The following is a 23,931-nucleotide window of genomic DNA, read 5'->3' on the forward strand; positions in this document are numbered from 1 at the left end:
GTTTTTTCCTGAAAACTATTTTAAATTATAAAAGCTCATTTCAAATCGAAGGCTATAATTCATGGTACTGCCTCATCTCATTTATTTTCTCTAATTATCGCCCTTCTTTTTCATTTTCACATTTATTCATGCTGTCTTTTAACCATCCACATATCCATTCATTAAATTTTCTTGCTGCCTACTATACTGTTGGCAAAGCACCAGGTGCTATAGGAGATAATAAGAAAATTAAAACTAAGCAAATCACAGACCAGGAAGAAAGAGCTTAGATGATCAATAATTTTTACACATATGTATGAGACCAGATGACGTAAAGGCATCTGCAACAGATCTGTGACAAATACCATATAGAAAGTATAAACCTCAGTCTGGCTCTGTAAAGGAGGAAAACGCACAGTAAAGGAGCAAGTTCTTGATTTGGCACATGAGGTATGGATAGGATTTCAACAGGTGGAGATGGAGAAAAGGCTTGCGATGTTGAGGAAGGAGCCTCAGCTAAGGGATAAGGATGTGGAATTAAAGAACAGCGCAAAGTCTGGCTTTGGTTTGGAGAAAAGGTCGGTTGAAGGCAGAGAGTAGAGGATCAAGAATATTGGCTAAGAACTTAGAATTTATCTGTTGGAATACCAGGAGCCTCTCATCATTTGGAAGCGAGGTATAACTCGTCAGGGCAAAGAACGGAGGAGCTGTTTTCAGGAAAGGAACAGCCTCTACCTTTGAATTCTGTTACTTCCCACTGACACCCTGACAGGAAAAGCTCACTCCCATCCACACATCTGAACCATTTCTGGCTAATGTGGGACGTTTACAACAGCTCAGAGACTTCCTGTCTCACCCATCATGTAGAATTCACAACTGAGGCTCCAAGATATGGCAGATGGAAGCCCAGGCAAAAGCGACAGACTTCTGTATTCATGTGATGTCATACTGCTTCTCTTTCTTAGTTGCCAGTGAGCTCAGTCTCTAGGACTGGTCTTTATGCTTTATGCTAGATTATTTTTGCTCTGACTTTTCATTCTGATTAGTAAAGCAATCTCTCTCCAGGAAGACTTCCTGTCTTGAACACCAACCATACTCCTGTGCAATGGCACTGGAGCCCCACTTTGCTCTGTAGGCTGTGCCTTGCCTTCTGTACCCCTCTAGACTCAGCTTCTGGAACTCCTTTAGTCCCCAGCACCATCTCATCCTGACCCACAGTCTGATGTCCCAGTCTAGCTTCTTCCTCTTCCCCTTCTGCCCCAAGCTGCTTCCAGGAAACCACATCGTGATATAAAGGCGGAATGATTAGTAAGAGAACTCAGAGCCTAATGCAGTTTCGGGGGAGTGGTCCAGAACTAGGCTGGTAGAAGTAGACACTAAAAGAAGCCATGTGAGAATAAGATTGCTAAAGTCAACTTGAAAGGCTTCCATACTGAGTAGAAAGTAAGAGAGAAAGATTAAGTGTAACACTGAGTATGAATTTACCTTTTGGGGCAGCAATTTCATGTCTAGTAATTTATCCTGAAGATACACCCCCCAAAATATGAAAATACATATGTACCAGTTCATTCTCTGCATTAATATTTGTAATTTCAAAATATTGGAAAGTGCCCAACCATAGGAGACTGAGTGAATAAATTATGTCACCTGTATGGAGCTTTGTTCTATGCATCTGGAAAAAGAATGAGCAAGATTTCTATGTACTGATACGGAGTGAATTCCAGGAGATGCTGAGTGGCAAAGGCACAGTACAAAAGAGCATATATAGCATGCTACCTTTTGTGTAGGGAACAAGTGAAAAACCAACAAACTAACACCTACATCTAGCTATCTGCCTTTATTTAAAATAAACATATACACAGATAAAGCAGAATGCCATAAAGTTGGTTACCTATCAGGTATGAGGAAAGCATGGAGGGAAGGTTTGGGAAGAGAATGATGATTTGCTAAGTATGCTTTTTTATATAGTTTTTGACCTTTGGAAGCACGCTAATGTTCTACATATTGCAAAATAAAATAAAATCAATAAGGATGAAAAGGAGGAAAAAAAGTCAAAAAACTGAAAAGCAATCTGAAGTAAATAACCTTAATTGTATTTCAAATGAGTACAATAACTACACTAAAGGGAGACAAAAAGAAAGAAATCCAAGTAACTTATGAACACAGCAATTAACTAAGTACCCAATCTTGAGCATGGCTGGTGTGGGTTGGGGGTGGGGGAGGAGGTCAATTGCAAACAAATCCCAAAATGCTTTGGTAGACTTGTTTTGTATGGTGGTATGCATGAAGCTATTCTAAAAACAATTTTAGATGTAGTATAGGATTGAGCAAATGAGGAAATATATCCACGATGCTGGGAGCCAGAACTCTCACCACGAAAAATGGAACCTGCAAATATGGAAGGGGAAAGACAGCAGATAACCTTGTGGGGGTGGATTGGAGTTGGATGTCTTTGTGTGACTTCATGATTTCTAAAATATGTCTGTGTATGTATGTGCATGCACATGTATATATATATATGCTCATGAATGTTTACTAGCCTGTTTATAGAAAATGCCAAGAAGCGAATTCATCCCAGTAGAAATAAACATCCCTAGTGCTCACAATTTTTATTCTAATATCATTCTTCACCTAAAGGAATCAAGGCTCTTTAGAGAAATGGTTGATTCCAAAGCTGTGGCAAATCAGGTACAATATGACTCTAGAATATTTTGTTATGCCAGAAAAGAAAGAATTGCTGAAACAAAACAAAACAATGGAGGCATGTCACAAGGACTGAGAAGCTAGCTTGAAGGGGCTCCAACAGCCTCAATCTGGGACCAGAGTAATTAAGTTCAGTAATGAATAATAAACCATTGAAATAATAGGAACTGTGGTGGACTGACAATAATTCACTAAGTAAATGAAATATCCAATAATTGGTAGATGAGAAAAGACTCTTACTTGTGGTAGAATGTTGAGTACCAACTAGTAAATAGGGAGGCAATATTGGAGTTTGGAAATCATCATTTTTCAATCAGTAGTGTAAGCACTGGATCATGTGAAAGTCATCAATGGATGTAAATTAGGGGGTAATTTTGACGAAGATGTGATGTCTTATAATTTCTAAGTGCTTCCCAACAGACTGCTCATTTGTTACAAGGGCAAAATCAGTAATTACAGAGCTGAGACATCAGACAACACCTTGGACCATGTGAATCAAAATTAATCTCACTAGTGAGAGCAGATGGATATCATGGACTTCCAAATGACACATCCTGAGAACACAAAATCATCTATCGTCGATTCAGCTAAGAATGTATGACATGAATCTAATCATGAGGACACATAAGACAAAGCCAGAATGAGTAACATTCTATTAAAAAAAAAAGGTTGCAGACAATTTTCTTCAAATTTTCAATGCTATAACACCATATGTCTGTGGAAATGGTCCAGATTAAAGGAGGGCTAACAAGAAATGACAGCTAAATATAACTCTGCCCTAGACTGGATCCTACGGAGGCAGGGAAATTCTGTAAAGCACATTGTTCGGTCAATGAACGAAACTGGACTATGGATGCTAGATTACATGAAAGTATTGTATCAAATGTAAAAAGAAAAAAAGATCGAGGCTCAGATATCTTAAAAACTGTGTTTTATATCTTATCAAATGTTTCATCATCTGAAACGATTCTGTAAATTTCTCCTTTAAGGTATGTTAATGTAGCAAATCACATGGTTTTTTAGTTAATGTTGAAACATTTGGATTCCTAGACTAACCCCTATTTGTTTATAATGTATTATTAAAAAAGAAGAAAAAACTAGATTTGATTGAAAAATAAACAACAAATAAATAAAGCCAAAAATAAAGAACAAAGAAACAAAACAGAATTCAAGTTTATTACTGAGAAGTTTGGAAAGCTTGACATTTTCAAAACAAGTGAGGCTATATGGTAAGCATGCAAGGCTGTGTGTGTGTGTCTGTGTGTGTGTGTGTGTGTGTGTGTGTGTGTGTGTGTTTGTAGGGGTGGGTGTTAGGAACTGGAGGTAGAAAAATTCTACAGAGAAGACAGAAAAGACTAAGGTGCTGGAGTAAAGCAAGGAGAAGATCCATGAATACAGTAAGTAACCTGACTGTTAAGACCATTTGTCAGGGTGCCTGACCCACTCATACCTTGCTTTGGGTATGGCCTTGATTCCTACTAGCAAAACACTCTTACTGCACTTAATCTACACAGAGCAATTCATTGCAATCAGACTGTGGAAAGATGATAGCTCTGAACATAGAATGACTCTACCTACGTAGGATGGGAGCTTCAAGAGGGAAGACAGTCACTCTTGTAGTCAAATACTTGCCTTTAGCATGCAAAACAATGGCTCACACCCAGTGTTTTCCAAAAGAATTACTGGGAGAGCTTTGAAAAAAAAACCCTGCATCCCAGACCACACCCAACAAAACAACTCAATCAAAGCTTCTAGCTTTGGACAGGAGCATTCCCAAATTCAACCAGCCTTAAGAAAAAGTGGACTTTTGAGGTTCCATGTGCCCAAATATGAAAAGAGTATTTAATTACAGTAATACCAGCTAAGCATTAATGAAACCAAACCAGTTGCTTTGTTTTCTATCTTCTGGGTAATTAATTTTAACAGCTTTACTATAAATTTCTAAAAAATATTTTTAAATGACTTCTTTGAGATGCAAAAAATATTTTCACCAAACATAAAATCGTGATGTCACTATATTTTCCCATGAGTATCACATCCAGTGCATCTAAAGTTTCTATCAAACTAAAAAGCTTTGGTTCTATTTGATGTTAAGGTATAAATTCAAAGAACCCTTGATCTGTAATAGAAAATAAAATTAAGTCAGCTTATATAAATCCTTTTTAAAAGATTTAATCCAGCATTCAAAATCATGGCTCACAATTTACATAAAATGTTGTTGGGGTGTTGTTTCCCGTGAATATCCTGCTTGAAGAAGGCATTTGCAACAGCTGGAGAGCATCAAACTTGCCAGTCTCAGCAAGATGACATTTTCCCCCTATTGATTTATCTGCATTTCATTTCAAAAATATATATATACTCAAAAGCAGTCTCTTTCAGAGGTTCCACATTTCTCAACGCCTACCTATTTCCATGAAAAACCAAGATGTGATTATTTAAGAATTTTCATAGGCTAGATTTCTTACCTGCATTAGAGCAGATGACATCTTGAGAATTCTTGCACAGCTGGTTACTCTTTTTCTTCGTCAAGTCACAGTGAGTTGGGTACTGGCACGCATCCCCAAACCAACCTTCCTCACATTTGCACTTGCCACAGTCACACTTACCATGGCCTGAGAATTTAACAACATCCAGTTAGACTCCAATTATTTTCCAAAGAAACCCACTATTGTAACTGAAAGTCTTAAGGGTAACGTTGGCTCAGGACTGAGCTCTAATAAATTCAAACACATATACATTACAGGGACTGAGGGGTAATGCTACTGTTTGACAGTATAACATAGTATGCGGATTTTATTTCAGTAACCAAAGTTGATAAATCATTCTAAAACCATTAATTAATTTGTAGAGACATGAGGATAGATAATAAACCAGAAGTTTAATTATACACTTGGTCAGAAAATTTAGCACTAAAAAAAGATCCATCTAGCACCTCCACATTTAAGACACAAAACCCGATAAAAATTATTTCCATTTAACTGCATTTTATAACACATAAAACCACCAACTCTGATTAACAAATCTTACATGGAACTCCACCAAACCAAACATTGGCTTAGACCTATTGGAATTTAGAATGTAATAAAGTTTAATGGATATATTAAATGCCATCTTGGAATATGATTGACATAAAAAATAATTACATATTTTGTTTTTTAATGAGACAATTTGGTTCAAGAATCAAAAGAATAAGAGCCATAGTCATCTATCTCCACAGAAATTTCTCAACTTTTCATGTTCTCAAATCAACATAATGCTGCTTTTATTGCTGTGATAATTAACTTTATTGAGTCTTGGTGGATGAATCCTACTAATGTTTTTATTGACTACACACCAGTCCTACCAAAGTACAATACATGTACAATACTGGGCTCTTATCTTGAAGTAACTTAAAAAGTTCAAAGTTGAGGCCAATATACAAAGAAGATCGTATTATCTTCAGCCAGAAATGTTTGTCAGACCCTGTGTTAAGTTGAGCAATATGTCTCCTATAGAAATAAGAAGGGAGAGACTCTCTGAACTTCCTTGACCTTTAACTGAGCTTGGAAAGGTGAGCAGAGTTTGAATGGGCTACAGGGAGAGTATTCTTATATTACTCAAAATAATAATGCTCTGTCCCAATGCCTGAAGTTCATAGACCACAGAATGGAATCATTGATCTAGTGCCAATAGTCATTCAGTGTGGCAGCCAAAATCTACATGATGAGGTCCAGATGGTCGGTCAGAATGAATGGCTCAGAGGTGTCCCATTTGGGCATGTTCAGCAGAGTCTGACTCTATGATTGGTTGTGACTTTAAAACTCCTCTGAATGTTGCCTAGTCCCTGTAAATGTTTCTATTCCTGTTGCATTTTTCAAATTAATTATTCTATTTTGCAAACAAAACCTTGCATGCACCCTAACTGTAATTCATTTTATCCAGTGCACATTACTGTCAAATTGATTGTATCATTTTGCATTCTTGTCTGGCCCTACATGATACTGTCAATCTCGGCCAACTTGGTATCATTTACAAGCATAAGTGATCTCTCCTGCCAACCATCCAGTCTATTTATAAAAGTATTAAGCCAAATTCTTGAAGTAGCTAAGTTTTTTTTTTTGCAAAGAAGTATCTTGGTAACTATAATTACTCTTTGATAATATTAGCATATTAGGTTGAACCACATGGATTGTCACTATTAGTTTAATATCAGCTATTTCTTATGGTCCATCCTAATAAAATGTGGCTTCACATCCATACACAAAGAAAACAGAAAAGAAGTGATTTAGAAGATAATGAAATTCAGTAGTAATGATTTGCTGAATCTATAATAAAAGAACACTCAACACTTCTTTTATATTGGTTGGGACATCTCAGACCCTGACCAAAGGTATATATAACAGAAATGGGTAATGGTGAGTAGGCCAAAAGTTACAGATTTTTTTTTACAGGGGAGTAAATTTTAGAAATAGGGGGAAAATAAAAACATGTACAGATGATAGGGGAGAAACTCCTCCCTCTCAGACTGACCCAATGAAGCATTAGTAGAAATAATATTCTAAGGTGTTCACACCCCAAAGTTAGCTCATGGGGGCCCAGGTTCAGAAACTCCTTCCAGAAAAGGTTCTGTGGTAAAAAAAAAAAAAAAAAAATTGGGAAAGAGAACCACTATAGTCTTCTTTTACTGGGTCATGATATCAACACACTGAAGCTTCTTCATGTCCTGTTGAGAAAAAGCTATTTAGCTTTTGCTCAGAATACACGGTATTTCTTACTAGGGAGCCTCTTTCTCTCATAACCTATATGAATTTCCTAAACCATACTTAGACCAATACTGTAGTAGATAATGTGCTTTCAGCTTTTCATTTAGCATCTGATCAGAGGTGAAGATGACAGCCAGTGTAGGACAGGGTCATCTGCCTTTATATTCTTCTGAACTTTATACCTAATAAAGGCCTCTTTGATTCACTTTTGCCCATTTAGGAAAGTGAATAGAAATCAATTTTTTTACTGTCAAGAATTATCAAGTAATACCCTGTATGACCTAATTTGGAGGTAAATATATATTTTTTTTAAGATAGAAAATAATCTTCAGACTATTTTTACTCTTTCTCTACAATTAGTAATTTCTTGAGCAGAGCTCAGGGAATTAGGCTGCTACATTATTGTACCTATAGTATGCAGCTCATCTCCATCACAGTGTCACAAATTGGCTTCAAAAAAAATTCATTTTTCAAAATAATTGGCCCGTTGGGAATAGATGGCCCCAAAGAACCAAAGCGGAACCCCTGAATCAGGAGGCCCAGAACAGGGCTCTGACAGCCCAAGGTTGAAGGGTGGTCTTTCCTGGCTACATGAAATCCTAACCTGCAAAACATTCACCATTCCTGCTCCCCATTCACCTCTCCAGTTCTGTTTCTTCTCCAGATAACTCAATTCACACTTAGAAAATGTGGTCTTAAAATGAACAATCCAACATGCTTGGCAATAAATCTGTTGCCCTTCCAATAAATTCCCAAGCAGTCAGGAGAAAACCCACCACACAAAACAAGGATGTCAGAGAAATGTCAAAACAAAACAACTCCTACCAAAGTAATAAGGAAGAAAAAGTAAATGGCTTTTCTTGTTGCTTCCAGAATTGTCATGGGGGCACCAGTCGCTGGAAAGGGAAGACCGGCCATGGTGGAGGCTAAAATCCGGTAGTTAGTCTCCTATTCAGGGAAGGATGTGGAGGCCTGGAGGCTTTCCCCAGGGCTTCCCAGAGGTGAGCTAAGCCTTGCCTTGATCTCCACAGATAAAGGAGAAGCAGCCCGGCAAAGACAGAACAAACTCAGTTTTGTGATGTTTAATGCTGTCAGCCGCTCCACCATTACTTCTGGAATGCAAAAGCACTAATTTACTCCAGAGGCAGTGGTGATGAATTCAATTAGTGCACAACGGAGAAGTTGCTGCTTTTTATTTTTTAAATTAAAACAAGCTATAAACAAATGGAAATACTTGACCAGTACTGAAGAACTTTTTTAAAAAAGTCAATTAGCCATTTGTATATACTAGAGAAAAATAATTGTACTTTTCTTTTCCAAATAAGGAAAAAACTAATAAAGATGAGGGGACAGCACCAAACTCTCCTCCAAGTCTACTGACATTCTGGATAAAAATAAACTGCCAAAACTAATGTGCCCATCAGATTAGCTTTACATCTTTGGTTTCAAGTCTTAAAAGGTAAAAAATAGGTAGTTAGATAATAGATGCACAAGTAGGCTGGTAATAGATTATAAGATGAAAGGATAAAGAAGATGTGGTATATGCATACAATGAAATGTTAGTCACAGAAAGAAGGAAATCCTGCTGTTTGGGACAACAAGCATGGCTCTTGAGGGCATTATGCTAAAGCAGAAAGAGAAAGACAAACACTGTATGATCTCACTTATACGTAGGAATCCTAAAACAACAACAACAACAACAACAACAACTAGGGGCGCCTGGGTGGCTCAGTCGTTAAGCGTCTGCCTTCGGCTCAGGTCATGGTCCCAGGGTCCTGGGATCGAGCCCCGCATTGGGCTCCCTGCTCAGCAAAAGCCTGCTTCTCCCTCTCCCACTCCCCCTGCTTGTATTCCCTCTCTGGCTGTGTCTCTCTCTGTCAAATAAATAAATAAAATCTTAAAAAAAATAAAGATAAAATAAAACCCAAACAAACAAACAAAAAAACACTCCAAGCACATAAAAAAAGAGATCTGGTTTGTGGTTTCCAGAGGCAGGGGGTCAGGGAGGGGAGTCACAAGAAGGTGGTCAAAAGGTACAAACTTCCAGTTAGAAGAAGCACTTGGTATGCAACACACAACATGAGGACTATAGTTGACAGGGCTGTATGGTATGTGTGAAAATTGTAAGAGAATAAATCCTAAGAGTTCTCATTACAAGGAAAAGAAAAACATTGTTTTTGTACCTATATGCGATGATGGGCATTAACTAAATTTACTGTGGTCCTCATTTCCCAATGGATGTAAGTCAAGCCATCATGCACCAAGCTTACACAGTGCTACATGTCAATTACACCACAACAAAACTGGAAAAATCCCGATTATTATTATTTCATGAATACAGACAATAATTTTATCATTTATGTTTTAACATTTAGATGTTAAAAAGTGATTCTTTCTGGGTGTCACATAAGCTAGGGGAAAAGCGTTCTAGAGCCTCATGGTAACCTTGAAACAGATATTTTAATTTGAGCACTCAGTTGGCCCTGCGAATCTATTTGCTTTGGTCAAATATGTAAATTCCCATGACCTGCATTGTGTCCTATTTTCCAGTGCATTCAAACAAGCTCACTTAATAAGAGACACACTCAAGCTTTTTCCCGTTCTTTCTGAGTCACTATAAACTCCCCCCCTTCTCTGGGTATAAAGAAATAAAAGCACTAGCTATGCCACACCTAGAATTCTAAGAAAAGTTTGTGAAAGGATCCCTTACACAATTATTTGTGTGTGAATTATTAATTTAATTAATAATTAATTAAAAACGATTACAATTATTTCACAGTTAGCAATAGAAACTTGACTATTTTCAAGCCAGGGTACCAGTCCCTGGCTTGCTTCTCAGGCTAACAAAAAATGACTTCTCAGATATTTCTCCTTCCCGTTCCTGAGAACAATATGATGTGAATAATGGAAGAATTCTGGGTAGAAGAGAGCTTTGCCCTAGAACATAAAAGGTCTGGGCTCTAATCCTGTCTGGACACTAATCAGCCACGTGATGTTGATCAGGAAAACAGAAGAGAAGAAAGGAACACCCAGTAATTATTACCTTCCAGCTACCATGATAAGTACTTTATCCAGGCTAGTCTGCTTTATTTCTAGAAGGAGCCAGTGAGATAGATTTTTGTTTCCCAGTTTTACAAATGAGAGGGCTACAGTGTAATTAGCTTGCTCAAGGTCACATAGTTTATAAGCTGAAAAGCTGTGTGTTTTCCATGACAGCCATTATCTGTTTAGTGGCAATGTCACAGACTTGAAAGGACCCTTTCTGTTCTAGGAAAGATGGTGTCAGTAAAAGCCATGAATTGGTGGCGTGACAGCCCTGGTCTACTTTTTGCTGTTTCCTTTTGGAATTCACATGCCCCGAATTGGATTATTGACAATCCTTGGTGAAAAACTCTAACAGTAAAATTATCGGACTTTACTATTTAAAATTAATGCTAACGTGGGTAGATAAAAGAATTCAGGCCTCTAGTCATCTAATTTCTCTAGACCTCCATGCTCAGGAACAGAACTAAGAGATGGGAATACATGATCCCCACATTCCTTTCATCTTAAAAAATCCATACTTTGGCCTGAATTATTTTCTTTTCCTCATAACAAAGCAAAGTACTTTCTTCAAATGGGGCACTCGGCATATGAAAAGAAATCTTGTTTGTTACTAAAAACAATCATGACACAGAATTCTGTTTTTCAAAGCACCTATTAAAATATTGTAGGTTATCCTGATACATGTATTTTTAAAGTGAATTTGGGTTAAATACTGACAAAATTAGGAGATTTAAAATGAGAATTCTGGTAACCTGAGACTGAGGGATGAAATATAAATTACAGCAAAGCAAGACACAGTATTTTGGTTGAATCTTAGGTCATAAATTTCATACATTCAAAGAAATAGTTATATAAATTATTTCAAATTCACACACACACACACACACACACACACACACACACACACACAAGCTTGGGGATTCAGGAATCCTAGTTGTTAGTATAGACTCTACCACGGCTGGCCTTGTGACCTTCAGCAGATTAATCTTTGAATTTTTCTGAGCTTGTTCTCTTTGTTTTTGGTCTGGTAAGTTGAACATATGTGAACTCAGTATTCCTGAAGGGATGCAGGGCATGTCTCTTTAGGGGGCCTTAGTGAAATTGTCTTCCCTGCCTGTTCTATCTACACTTCCCAGGAAGCTGGTGTCCTTCCCTACCTGCAACTCCATGATAGTAAGAGCATGTGCTATATTTCTCAGGTGTCTAGAGAGGGAAAGATGGAAAAGGCCATTGGACAAGATGAGGGAAGTTCTGTTTTCTTTCCCTCCTTCCACCGCTAACATTCTATTCATCCGAAATCTTTACAGAGATTCCTTCACTTTCTTCTGCAATAAAAAATAAGTAAAAACATAAGTATATGAATAAAAGAGGCCTCAGTTGCTTTAGTTTAGGCCTTGGCCTTTTGTCCTCTGTTGGGGTCTTTTATTCAGAAGTGTCTCTTAGGATCAGTTACACCAAATGACAGAAGCCAAGCCACTCAGGCCTTAGAAACTTAACAACCACCAATATTTCTTAGTCAATTGAAATGAACTGCGTCATCTCATAATGTTGTAACCAGAACAGGAGACCTGAGACCAGTGAAATCTCCTCAGATTTTACTGAAGAAGAAATGAAGCTCCACACTCACCATTGCCTCCTTCCCCAGTATACATAAATATGTGTGCCAAGGAATCTGGTCAGTAGAGATATATGTATCTGTATATACATGTGTGTGCTTATTGATACATATACATGTCCATATATGTATATAAGTGCACGTATGAGACTTAGCAAGACTCTAAATTTTCCCTTTTAATATGAAAGCACTGGATGATGAGATGGTATTTGGCATCCCTTACAATGTTGAGATTTTTTCTCCAAATGTTTTGTATATGTATCTTTAATGAAAATTAATAATACTCTTCATCTGTTAATGTTAGGTTTCTCCACCTCAAGTTCTATTGATTGTCTATAGAGCAAACTCTATGTATGCCCTTATTCCCACAGCCATTAAGGAACTGTGCATCTCCCCCATGAGGCAGGGTAACACAGGGCCTCAGAGCACATGCATATGGGTAAATTCAATTTTTTGAGATGTGTTCAAGAGTTCTGAGACGATTGATTTAAGCAATAGGTTTGCAAAAATATAAGAAAGATTTTATTTCTTAAGCTAGATCATGGAAACATATCAATTTTATCTTTTACACTTTATGTACTATTTCACTCAAAAAACTAAAATGAAAAAAAAAACTATCTGGTAGAAGCAATATTCCTACAAGTGATACTGTTAAAGAACATTGTTTTGGGACTTTAGGGGCATTCAGGAAGTGTGAGAATCCTGACTCATACTCATAAGACCCTGCAACAAGGAGACAGAGTACTACTCACCTTCACAGCCTGAGGGTCGATGAAGAGCCTGGCAGACTATGCTTGGTTGTCTGAACGGGAGGACACTGTCATCGGAGGGCTATATGCTGAGCCAGGGTGCGAGGTGCAGAGAAGAGCTATGAAGGGTCTGCAGGAAGGGCCCTGTCTCCCCCTGCCCCCTCCACTGGGGGGTGACGTACGTGACAGAGAGAGACAGAGTGGAGATCCCACTGCACATCCCTGGAGAAGCCTTGTACATTTTCTCCAGACCAGCTCGGAACAGCCTCAGTAGAACAGAAATGTCTGTGAAAGCCGCAAGTACCTAACACAGGCCACCAATCGCCCTGCTGACCCAGCATGGCGCAGGACGGCAATCACAGTTTTGGGGAGAAGGAAGGTCACTACCTAATGAGTGCTTGTGATAAAAATGAGCAGATGGAATTACAGAAACTGCCAACCAGAGATCAAATGGAAAGCGCAGATGTAGTAAATGGCAGACAGGATAGAAGCCAGCAACCACAGGACAGGACATGAGCAGGGATAAGGAGGCAGAGACGGTGCCCTGTGGGCCGTGAGCAGTTGGCCCCCAAAGACCCTCCATCTCCACTGGCCTTGTCGTTTTCACTCCTGGGAAAACCCCAGTGACTGAGCACACCCAGAATCAAATTAAATAAGGTTTTTTTTATCATTGGTAGCGTGGGAGTTATGACAGGTTGAATAGTGTCTCCCCTGCCAAATTCACACATGGGATTCCTAACCCTAGTGTACCTCAGAATGTGGTCTTACTTGGACATAAAGTCATTGCAGATGTAATTAGTGAAGATGCTTTAGAACTGGAGTAGGGTGGCTCCTTAGTTTAATATGCCTAGTGTCCTTATAAAAATGGGAAATCTGGACACGGGGAACACCACGTGAAGATGAAGACAGAGATCGAGATTGGGACACGGCTGCTACTACAAGCCAAGCATCACCGAAGATTGCCAGCAAACCTCCGCAAGCCCAGGAGAGAGGGAAAAGACAGATGCCCCTTCATAACATAACCCTGCCGATACCGCGACCTGAGACTTTTAGCCCCCAGAACGGAGAGACGGAACATGCCTGGGATTTAAACCATCCTCTTTGTGGTACTTGGTTATGGCAGCCCTAACAGAGTAATACAGGAGCCGAAGGTATTGTTTAAAAGAATCACAGAAAAATAAAGATTCATTATTTTACATGTCTGAGTTTATTGTTTGAAAAAGTAACTGCCACCCACTGACCTATTCAGCACATTTTAATCCATATGCTTCAGAGATGACTCCATAAATAATGGCTGAGGTTTACCTGAATGTTGTACCTACTGTACCCAGGACCATCCTAAAGGTTACAGAAGAAGGCAAAGATCTCTGGACAGAAGTATATATTGCTCTTTGCTAACTTATGTCTAAAGTCGATAGGAAAAAAATCAGTAGCAATCCCCCATCTAAAGAAACACGCTGCTTAGGCAATTACTGAGAAACAGGCCGAATAACTCTTTATGACTTCTCTCTCTAGTCATTCTACTGAAAATTCCTCCATTCCCCAAACCCTGTTTTCTAGAAAATAAAACCACTTCCTTCACCTGAAAATTCTCCAGTTCGCTCCACTGCATTACTAAATTCCTGTGGGCTCTGCAAATCCTCCCCCAAACAAAGCTTCCAAACTATGCCCAAGAAGTAGACTTTACAAAAAGTCTGAACTTTTATAAAGAGTTTTTGTAAAGTCTACTTTTTATAAAATATATTTTTTAATAAAGAACTCTTTTATTGCTCCTTAAATAAGTCTGTGCGAGGGCTCAGTCAAAGTTTATCTATGATCACCTCATAACCTTCAAACGTTATGATCAAGTAATTCTGGGGAATGTTTTTTTCTCCTCATCCAACTAGAAAGGAACAGATGGCAACAATTTATTTTTTTATTCCCTTCTCAGCTTAAAAATTAACAAACATTTATATGTTCAGTTAACTTTATTATAAATCTGCTAACTGCAATGATTTCCTTTTCTATTAACTCAGTAACTCCCCAGGGTACCTCTGCTCTAAGCTGTTATAAAGTAGGTAGTTAATAAAAGTTGTTGACAATTTGGTTGACTTGATTGGAAAAAAATGAAATCATTCACTTGCAAGCAGGTAAAAGGACATTAAATCATGCACTTTCTACAATATAAAGATCAGTCACCAGGAAAATATATCAGTAGTTGGCATGGAGACTAAATTGAACTCATTACTATTTATTTTTAAAACTCTTTAGTAACTCATGAAGTATTTTATAAAATTTGAAAAGCAATTCATGCACAAGGTAAGAAGTACTTTAAAATGAGTTGTCACTTTAGATTTCCTTAAAAAAAAAAAAAAACTTTAAAAACCTAGATCAGTAGACAAAAAAATTAAATGGGGAATAAAGCCACTGGGTAGGCAATTTTTTTTTTTTTTTTTTTTTTTTAAGGATCTAATACTCTGTTGGCATATCCCTACCTCATTTCTTAAGGAGTGAAAACTGAACACAGCTCATTTGACAAAGAGAGCTCTTCTAGAAACCATGGATATTGGTAGAGGAGAGGTGAACTGTACTGAGGTGTGCACTGAGGTGATGAAAAGGAAAGGAAAGTTGGCTAAAACAGCCAGTTCACTCAGTGACCCACCCCAGTCCAGAATGCCCTCCCTGTTCTTGACTCATGAGCCATGTCATTCCCCAGTCTGAAAGTCTACAGTTAGTATAAATCATGATAGATAAGCCTCACCTCTCATTAAATTTACAAAATATCCCATTTTTAATCATTCTACGTGAGGTAGCTTGTCTTCCTTTTGGCATTGGCACGTAGATATTTACTCTGGAAAACAGCTTTACCAAGGTATACTGTAATGTATAATAAATATATATTAAACTCCTAAGTGACAAATCACTTTAATCCATATTATCTTACTTGATTATCAAAATGGCATTAAAAAAAAAAGAAAACAAGCATTACCATCCTCACTTATAGAAGGGGAAATTCTTAGTTAATGTCTTTAAATTATTCCTCCAAATTTTTAACAAGCTCTCAAGGCCCCCCCCCCCTTAGCTTGGGTACCCCCAAACTCAGGAGCAAGAGTGAAATCCCCAGACTCCTGTTCTCCCTCTGTCTCACCTTCACCCACTTTGCCTCCTTTTCTCTAGTCCCAGAGGCCACATCAAGGTCCGTTCCTTTGCAAGGAGCCTTGATTCCTTCGCTTTCTGGTTCTTTGGAGGCCTCCTTCCCTTCCCTACTTTATTTCAACCTCAGCTCCATTAATTAGCACCTTCCCTTTACACCACAAACTTGAACAAGGGTCTCCTTTACACAATGTAACCAATACTGCCTCTATTAAACACATGTCCCTAATTTCAATCTCTATTCCAGTCCATTCTCCCTTTCTTACTCCAATCTCCAAAAAAGTAGTTTTCTCTCCCAGTCTCACTTTTTTGCACATTCAGATTTCAAACCCACCGTTCTACTGACATTTTTCTGAGATGACTACGAAACCTTTTATTCCTTAATTCAGTTGACACGTAAGTCTTTATCTTATCTGCTGCTTCTCTAACCTTTGATATCTTCTTTTTTCCCACCCCTTTTCTTGTCCTTCTCTGCCCCCTTGTCCACCTCCCTCATGCCTAAAGATACAACATTAGTAAAATCCATATTCCCCATGCATCTGACAAAAGATAAGGCAAATAAGAGGAATAAAAAAAACTGGCGCATTTATTCTGAAGAGAGTTAATTAAACCTGATAGTCTTTACATTACTGAATCATACTAAGTTTTAAGCAGGCTTGAACTATATTTTACGGTTTTATTTATTTTTCCCTGTGATTCAGGGAGCAGCTGGAAAATAGGAGGAAGGCTCACAAGGAATATTAGAGAAAATTGAAAAGGAATTATAAGCAATATTTCTTTTGCATTTCCAAATATCCAAGATTCAAGATAAATAAAGTAAAGCTGAATCTGCTACATACAGATACTTAGCAGTTTCTTAAAATTTGCGATATAACATTTACAATTGTTCTGAGTCTTAATTATTTGTTACACCTAAAATATATCTTGGAGAACTTCTGTCAAGGTCTTTGAAGTGGGCTGAGATTGATTTTACCCTATTTGAACCTAACAATTTAGGCCTGCTACAGTTTCACGTATTCTGGAGACGTGAGACTTGTGGGGTCAGAGTCAAAGAACTTTACTACTCACATTAATAGCAGTAACTGAAAGATCAATTTGAGTCACTTATCAAACCCAGTTCCCACAGACAGACACAATAGGGCCAGATGAAGCTTGCACATGCAGTGGGTTTGTAGTACAAGAGAGGGAAGACCAGAGAGAGGATTCCTGACTCTTTTATAATGGGTAGTAAGCCTATTTGAACTTGCCCAGAAGGAGACATTTTTTATTATACTAGGCTATAAATAGTTCTCTTTGCTCCAGAAGGAGACAACAAATCTATCTTCCAAGGCTTCTCTCTGTACAAATACCCATGAAAAGATTATTTTGCAATAAAAGCAATCAGTACCTCTGTTAATAAAAAGTACAGAAAAGAAGAGATGCATGGAGAATTATCTCCCAAAAGCTATTGATATTAATATCTAGCCCATATATATCCTACTTTATTCTTTCTAACAGGTGCATAACATTCCTTTGTCTATAGCCACAATAATTTAGCTATCCTTTATTGGTGTGCATTCAGCTGGTCTTGATCATTTACCGCTATAAACAATGTTGTCACAAGTATTCTTCCTTACACATGTATCTTTGTGCCAAAAGTATGAATAGATCTGTACGATAAATTATTAAGTGGAGTTCATGGCTGAAAGGACTATTGCTTATCATTGAAATTTTTAATAGATATAGACAGATTTGTTTCCAAAACGATATTAAATACATTCCCATGAACAATGTGTGAGGATACACTTGCCAACACATAAACACAGAATATTATCAAATAACCTGTGTCAATCTGAGCATTAAGGATTATAGTGGATATTTTTTGTTGGCATCTGTCACAATGGATGAGTTCAATATCTTTTCATTGGTTTATAAATCCAATTTTGTTTTATAAACAAAATCATTTTATTTTGGAGAGAGTACTCATTACATTAAATATAAAGATTAATTTAGGATAAATTCACAGATATACACAAATGTGGAATATAAAATGGAATGTCAATTTCAAACTAATTGACTACATATATTTCTCTTACCACTTATCAGAAGTTTTTTTTCAGATGGCTATTGTGTCTTGTTTTGTTTTAAACATACAAGATCTGAATCAAATTAATGATAGAAAAGTAAAAATAACTATTTTTTCTTTATGTTATTTGTTTCATCTAGACTTTAAAATTTATATGCATGGAGATTATTTTGTTTTATACTATAAGATCTTTTTGTATATATCTAAAGAATGTTAAAGGGAAAACTTATCTCTTCTCTGATATATTTAATACTGAATGAACAAAAAAGAACACAAATTAAGCTTTACTTAAAAAAAGAAGTCATAAAATAACAATTCTTAGGAAACAATAAGGAAGGACCCTTAAAGATGAAAGCAGAAAATAATAAATTAAAATACAGTCACTCAAACAAGTGAGCTAATTAATGGCTAGTAAAAAAGGCAAAGCTGTTAGCTATCATGAGAACTATAAGATTATGGAAGATAGATATTCACAAAATACATTAAGGAAAAATTAGCAACAAATTCTGAGAAAAGTATATCACTGAATAAGTACATAAAAGATAAATAGGTTATTACATACTGCAAATTTCTGATAGTATTAATCTTTGGTAGTCTGAAATTTGGGGTTATCTTCCCTTTTTTTGCAAAGTTTTCAAGAGAGATTTTTAAAATTTATAATCAATAAGGTCTGTTTTGTGTTTTATTTGATCTAGATTGATTTTTATTTTTTAAAATTATAGGAGAACTACTGACTCTATAACATTATTTCAGAATTAATTTTCTTTCAAATTTTCATATTATTTTTCTTCTTATATCACTTGCTGGCACCTTCAGTAAAATACTGAGTAGACTATGTTGTGGACATCCTCTTCTCATTTCTGATAGTGAAACAATTTTCTATTTCTTTTTTAATCAGATTAATAAACCCATATGTTTCTAGAAATTGATAGATTTCAGCTAAATTGCAATCTTGCTGAAAAAAAACACTGTTCACTATATTTTTTAAACTATGCTAATTAAAATATGCATTTTCATTCATAAATGAAATATTTATGTTTTTGTTTTTATTGTTTTTTTGTTTTGTTTATTGTTTTTTCTGTTATGTTTGTTTTCCATTTTGCTTCTTTTGTTATTAGGTTGTTCGGTTTTTTTGTTTGTTTTTTCCTGGATTAAGTGTGCAGTGAGATTGTCTAGTTTTCAAAAGCTTAATATTGGGCTTTCTTTACTCTGTCTACTATTTTTGTTTTCTATTTATTAACCTTTTCTTTTACTTTTTTGAGTTTATTGTTCTTTTTCTTACTTTGATTTTAGGCCCTTAAAATGTTTAGTTTGCTTCTGTTGTTTCCATTTTTGCTATGTGAACTGTTTTGTTATTCAATATCATAAACACAAAAGGGTATAAGACCTACATATTGTTTAACATCTACCAATGAAATAAAAGCCTTTGTACTCACCACCCAGATAGTGAAGAATAAGATCACAGTGAGTACTGAACCTCTTATACTCTACACAACTGCACCAACTACCTTGAATTTTTCTTGCTTTCCTTGCTTTTCTTTATTGTTTTAAAGATTTTATTTATCTATTTGAGAGACAGAGAGCACAGAGGGAGAGGGAGAGGAGAAGCAGACTCCCGCCTGAGCAGAGAGCCTGATGCGGGGCTCGATTCCAGGACCCTGAGATCATGACCTGAGCCAAAGGCAGACGCCCAATTGACTAAGCCACCCAGGCGCCCCTCCTTGTTTTTCTTTATAATTTTATTGCATTTGTATGAATGCATAAACAATGGTTTAACTTCAAATATTTTCTAATTTTTATAAAAGAATCATACTGTATCAACTGTCATTCAATGTTATGGGTAATTTTATAATTACCCATATAATTTTTTACTTTACAATTTTTACTCAATATAATGTTTATGATTCATCCATTTTGTCACATGTAGCTATATTTAACTCAGTTTCATTTAATATATCTCACTGAATGATTATTTTTTAAAATTATGCTTTCACATGCTGTTGGACTTTGGGTTTGTTTCCAGTGGTTGTCAACACCAATAATGTGACTATAAGCAGAGGAAATATTTGAAATTTTTAACAACTAGGAATATCCTATTGGGACACAGGCAAACCCAGAAGCTCCCTGTTAGGCTCTGCTTTAACTCTTCAGTTGTTGGGTAACAGACAGATCCCAGATCATAGAACCCAGGGGAAGGCCTACAACGGACAAGAAGGCAGAGGATCTTAGAAACTGGGGGCCACATCTTTTCACCAACTGCCGGAGAAGTATTTCAATATTAACAATGGTTATAATCTAATCAGCACAGACCAGCTGAATATCACCGGGGCTGTAAACATTCTTGAACATACTGCAGAATTCCTCTGCTTTGATTTATTTTTCTCTGTACTAGCACATGACTAGAATGTTTGCTCAGTGAGAACCAAGAACGTTTTATCTTGTTCACTACTGTATCTATAGTGCCTAGGAAAGGTGCTTATTAAAGATTCTTATCTATTCCTTGAAAGAATTTTTTTCTCTGGTAGTTTCTCCAAGAAATGGTATGAGTATATATTCTCCCATTTCTTGCATGTTTGAAAATATCTGTCTTGTATACATATCTGAACAATGTTTGTTACATTAATGTCCCTGAACAAGTTGATTTTTGTTTCCTTGTTTGTATTTAGCCCAGTTCTCCCCCGGATTCTTTATCTTTCAACCCAATAACTTTATGACATTATATTTTACTGCGGGTTGATTTGTATTTTTTTCGAGGACGTGTTGTTTCCTTACTCCAGATTAAAGTGCACACCCATAGTTTCAACAAAGTACTCCTGAATTATATCGTGGAGAAGCACCCTGCCGCATGTTTTTTCTCTCCATAGGCACACCGATTATGGTCATGCTGGGTCTCCAGTTACCCTTCTTCATATATCATTTTCTCTCTAATCGTTGGTATAACACTTGGTTATTTTTCATTGTTTTCTTAATTGTATTTGTTCCTGATTGGCCTGAGAAGTGTCTATACATTTTCTCCACATCCCTTCCTGTGAGTTTTTTTTCTTCCTATATCCCCCCACAGACACGCACCCTCAGTTCATTTACTTTGTCAGAGGCAACAAGGCAGAAAGCTTCAAGTCACGAACGCTGTACTGCTCGTGTACAAATCCCCACTCACTAACTCTTGTGTGAACTTGAGCAAGTTATTTAATCTTTCTGTGTATCTCAGAATATTCAGCTGTAAAATGGAAACAAAAACAGTATTTGCATTGCAGGGCTTTTATATGGAGTAAATCAGATGATGACTGGAAAGGGCTGAAGACAGTGCCTGTCCCATAATAAAACCCTATATAAGCATTTTCAAATCCTTAAAAAAAAAATTCCCTGTTTTATTGTAATTTTATCCTTGAGTACTTGCAGCTCTCCTTTGACTTCCTGTTGCCTAAAAGCAGTATATCCAAAAGCTGCTTATAAATAAGTCTTTCTTTTAAATTTCATAACATGACCAACTGTTTATATTTGTTATCAGCTCCATAGTATGATCATCTTTCAGGTATCGGTTTATTATCAATTTTGTTTGTTATGTTCATGTTCTGCATTTACTTCTTGTATTTTTTTTAGAGTTCATATGCTAATTTCTTAATTATTATCCATCACTGAAGGAGAGAGATTTTTCCTCGAATAATTATTTGTGAAAGGATAATGCGGAAAGGAACCAGATAAGTAAACTTTTCTACAAATATTGTTTGGCACATAAGTGTAAATATTTTATTATTAATTTCTAAAGGGAAATTTGATGAACTAAATGTTACATGACTATGTATGTTGAATAGGTATGGCCATAATGTTTTCTGCCAACTTTTGTTTCTGCCAACAACTGTTAAGTCAGTACTTCTTGCCTTGCATTGTGTATGCTTTCCTTCAACTTGAAAAGCTCCCCAACTTGCAACTGGGAAAGGAACAGTTTCCAAGCTCCCACTATACCATGTACATATCCATTAATTCACTAACCCATAATTATCTCCTTACATGGCTCTCTCCCCACTAAACAATTACCTTCTTTAGGACTAGGACTCTATTGTCTTACTTTTATATCCTTAGTTCCTATCCAATTTTCAGGCATATAGTAATTGCCCCTTCCAAATGCTTGATAAATACATAAATGGTGAAGGCTGCATAAAATTACTGTCCAGGCTCACACCACTTGTAAATAGTAAAAGTAGAATATGAATCCAATTTTTCCCCTACAAATCATGTAACTATAACTTTCCTCAGTTATATCAATATAAATTAAAGGACTCAAGTCTAGGTCAAAAACCTGTTTCACATACTTGAAAGCATAATTATCCTTCAAATGACTCTTGCAAATGACCCTTATTCATTCAAACACTGATAAAATTATGGTATATGGTTTGCATAGATATTAATAATATACTTCAATTCATATGAGATTTTAAAGCATGGTTCAAATATAGTTTCTATTTCTGTAACCAAAGTTTGACATGGAATTAATAAACCCTCATGAAAGTATTGCATAATTCTTTTTTGATTAAGCTGCAACTAGCCAACTACAGATAATTATGACTAAAACTCAACTGCTCCTCATGCAAACAATCTTACAGAATCTCTTATTTCTTTTTCAAATGAAGATATAGACTACATTTACAGCCCATTCTGAGGTAAAATGCCTGGAATTGATTATACTAATTTAATAGTTTGTGATCCATAGGACAATTTTAATTCTCTCAGGAAGGAGAGAAAGATTACTGCTGTATATGAAAAATATGTATGTTTTGGGGTGCGTGAGTGGCTCAGTCGTTGAGCGTCTGCCTTCGGCTCGGGTCATGATCCTGGGGTCCTGGGATCGAGCCCCACATTGGGCTCCCTGCTCGGCAGGAGGCCTGCTTCTCCCTCTCCCACTCCTCCTGCTTGTGTTCCCTCTCTCGCTGTGTCTCTCTCTGTCAAATAAATAAATAAAATCTTTAAAAAAAAAAAAGAAAAATATGCATGTTTTAAATCAATAGTTTTGTCTAACTAGAATCATAGAATCAACCTTGACTCTAGAAATTTAGTGAGATTATCATATTATTGCATGTTGAATGAAATAAATTGCCCAGTTGTCAAAATTAATACTTCCATTTCGACTTAATTTTTGCCACACCATGGCAACCACATCCCCAAATTGTCACATATTGTTAGTTCTAATGGCTGAACTCAAAGCTTTTCCTTGAAATGTTATATATCTCTAAAGACTAAGTTATATATAAAATCATTTTAATCTAATATAGTTCTATCCCTTAAGATATATACTCAATTTTAAATATTGCCTAAGTTACTTGGCCAAAATTTGTTTTAGTTCTTGTTGTTCATCTCAAATAAAGAGATAGAACAGCCTGGAAAGCCAATCTCTGATTTCCAAGATGTGCTTGCCAGAGCTGATATAATTTTTCTGTAGTCAGGGCTGTTTATAGTCAATTTGACTAGAATATTGTGAATGACACATATTTCAGGAGACTGATCATGGAATGCAACAAGGAGCTACCACTTTAACATTGTCACCTCCATATGCTCACTCTCCTAGTAATATATGTAATCACAATCAGGGAGAAAAACACTAGATGCTAAAATACGTTTAGGAAATAATGTGTTGAAAATGTAGATTATGTTCATCATAGATGAAAACATCCACTTATGTTCATTGGTGATGGAGATAGAGAAAGGCTCATATATTAAAAGTTTAAGTGCCGTTGGTTTCTTGAATATGCATATATATCATTTGTCCTAAGCATTTTTCAGGGAACAATTATTAACAAGAGATTACAATAAATTAATCTGACCAGAAATCACCCTCTGTGTTTAAGATGATGTTGCTAGTGAAAGACCATATAGGAAAATAACAGAGAGCTTGTATCAATTTATTTA

At 36.5% G+C, this 23,931-nt stretch overlaps 1 protein-coding gene across 2 annotated transcripts in view; it reads right to left on the reverse strand.

Annotated features, from left to right (window-relative positions):
- ITGBL1 (integrin subunit beta like 1) overlaps positions 1 to 23,931 on the reverse strand; it is a 207,071-nt gene that overhangs the window by 111,605 nt on the left and 71,535 nt on the right. For both annotated transcript variants that reach the window (XM_027590090.2, XM_027590089.2), the window contains exon 3: positions 5,148 to 5,294. In XM_027590090.2, the coding sequence (XP_027445891.1) occupies positions 5,148 to 5,294 (147 nt within the window). The remainder of the gene's footprint in view (positions 1 to 5,147; positions 5,295 to 23,931) is intronic.

The sequence above is a fragment of the Zalophus californianus genome, chromosome 3 (genome assembly GCF_009762305.2).
Source record: "Zalophus californianus isolate mZalCal1 chromosome 3, mZalCal1.pri.v2, whole genome shotgun sequence".
NCBI lineage: Eukaryota > Metazoa > Chordata > Mammalia > Carnivora > Otariidae > Zalophus > Zalophus californianus.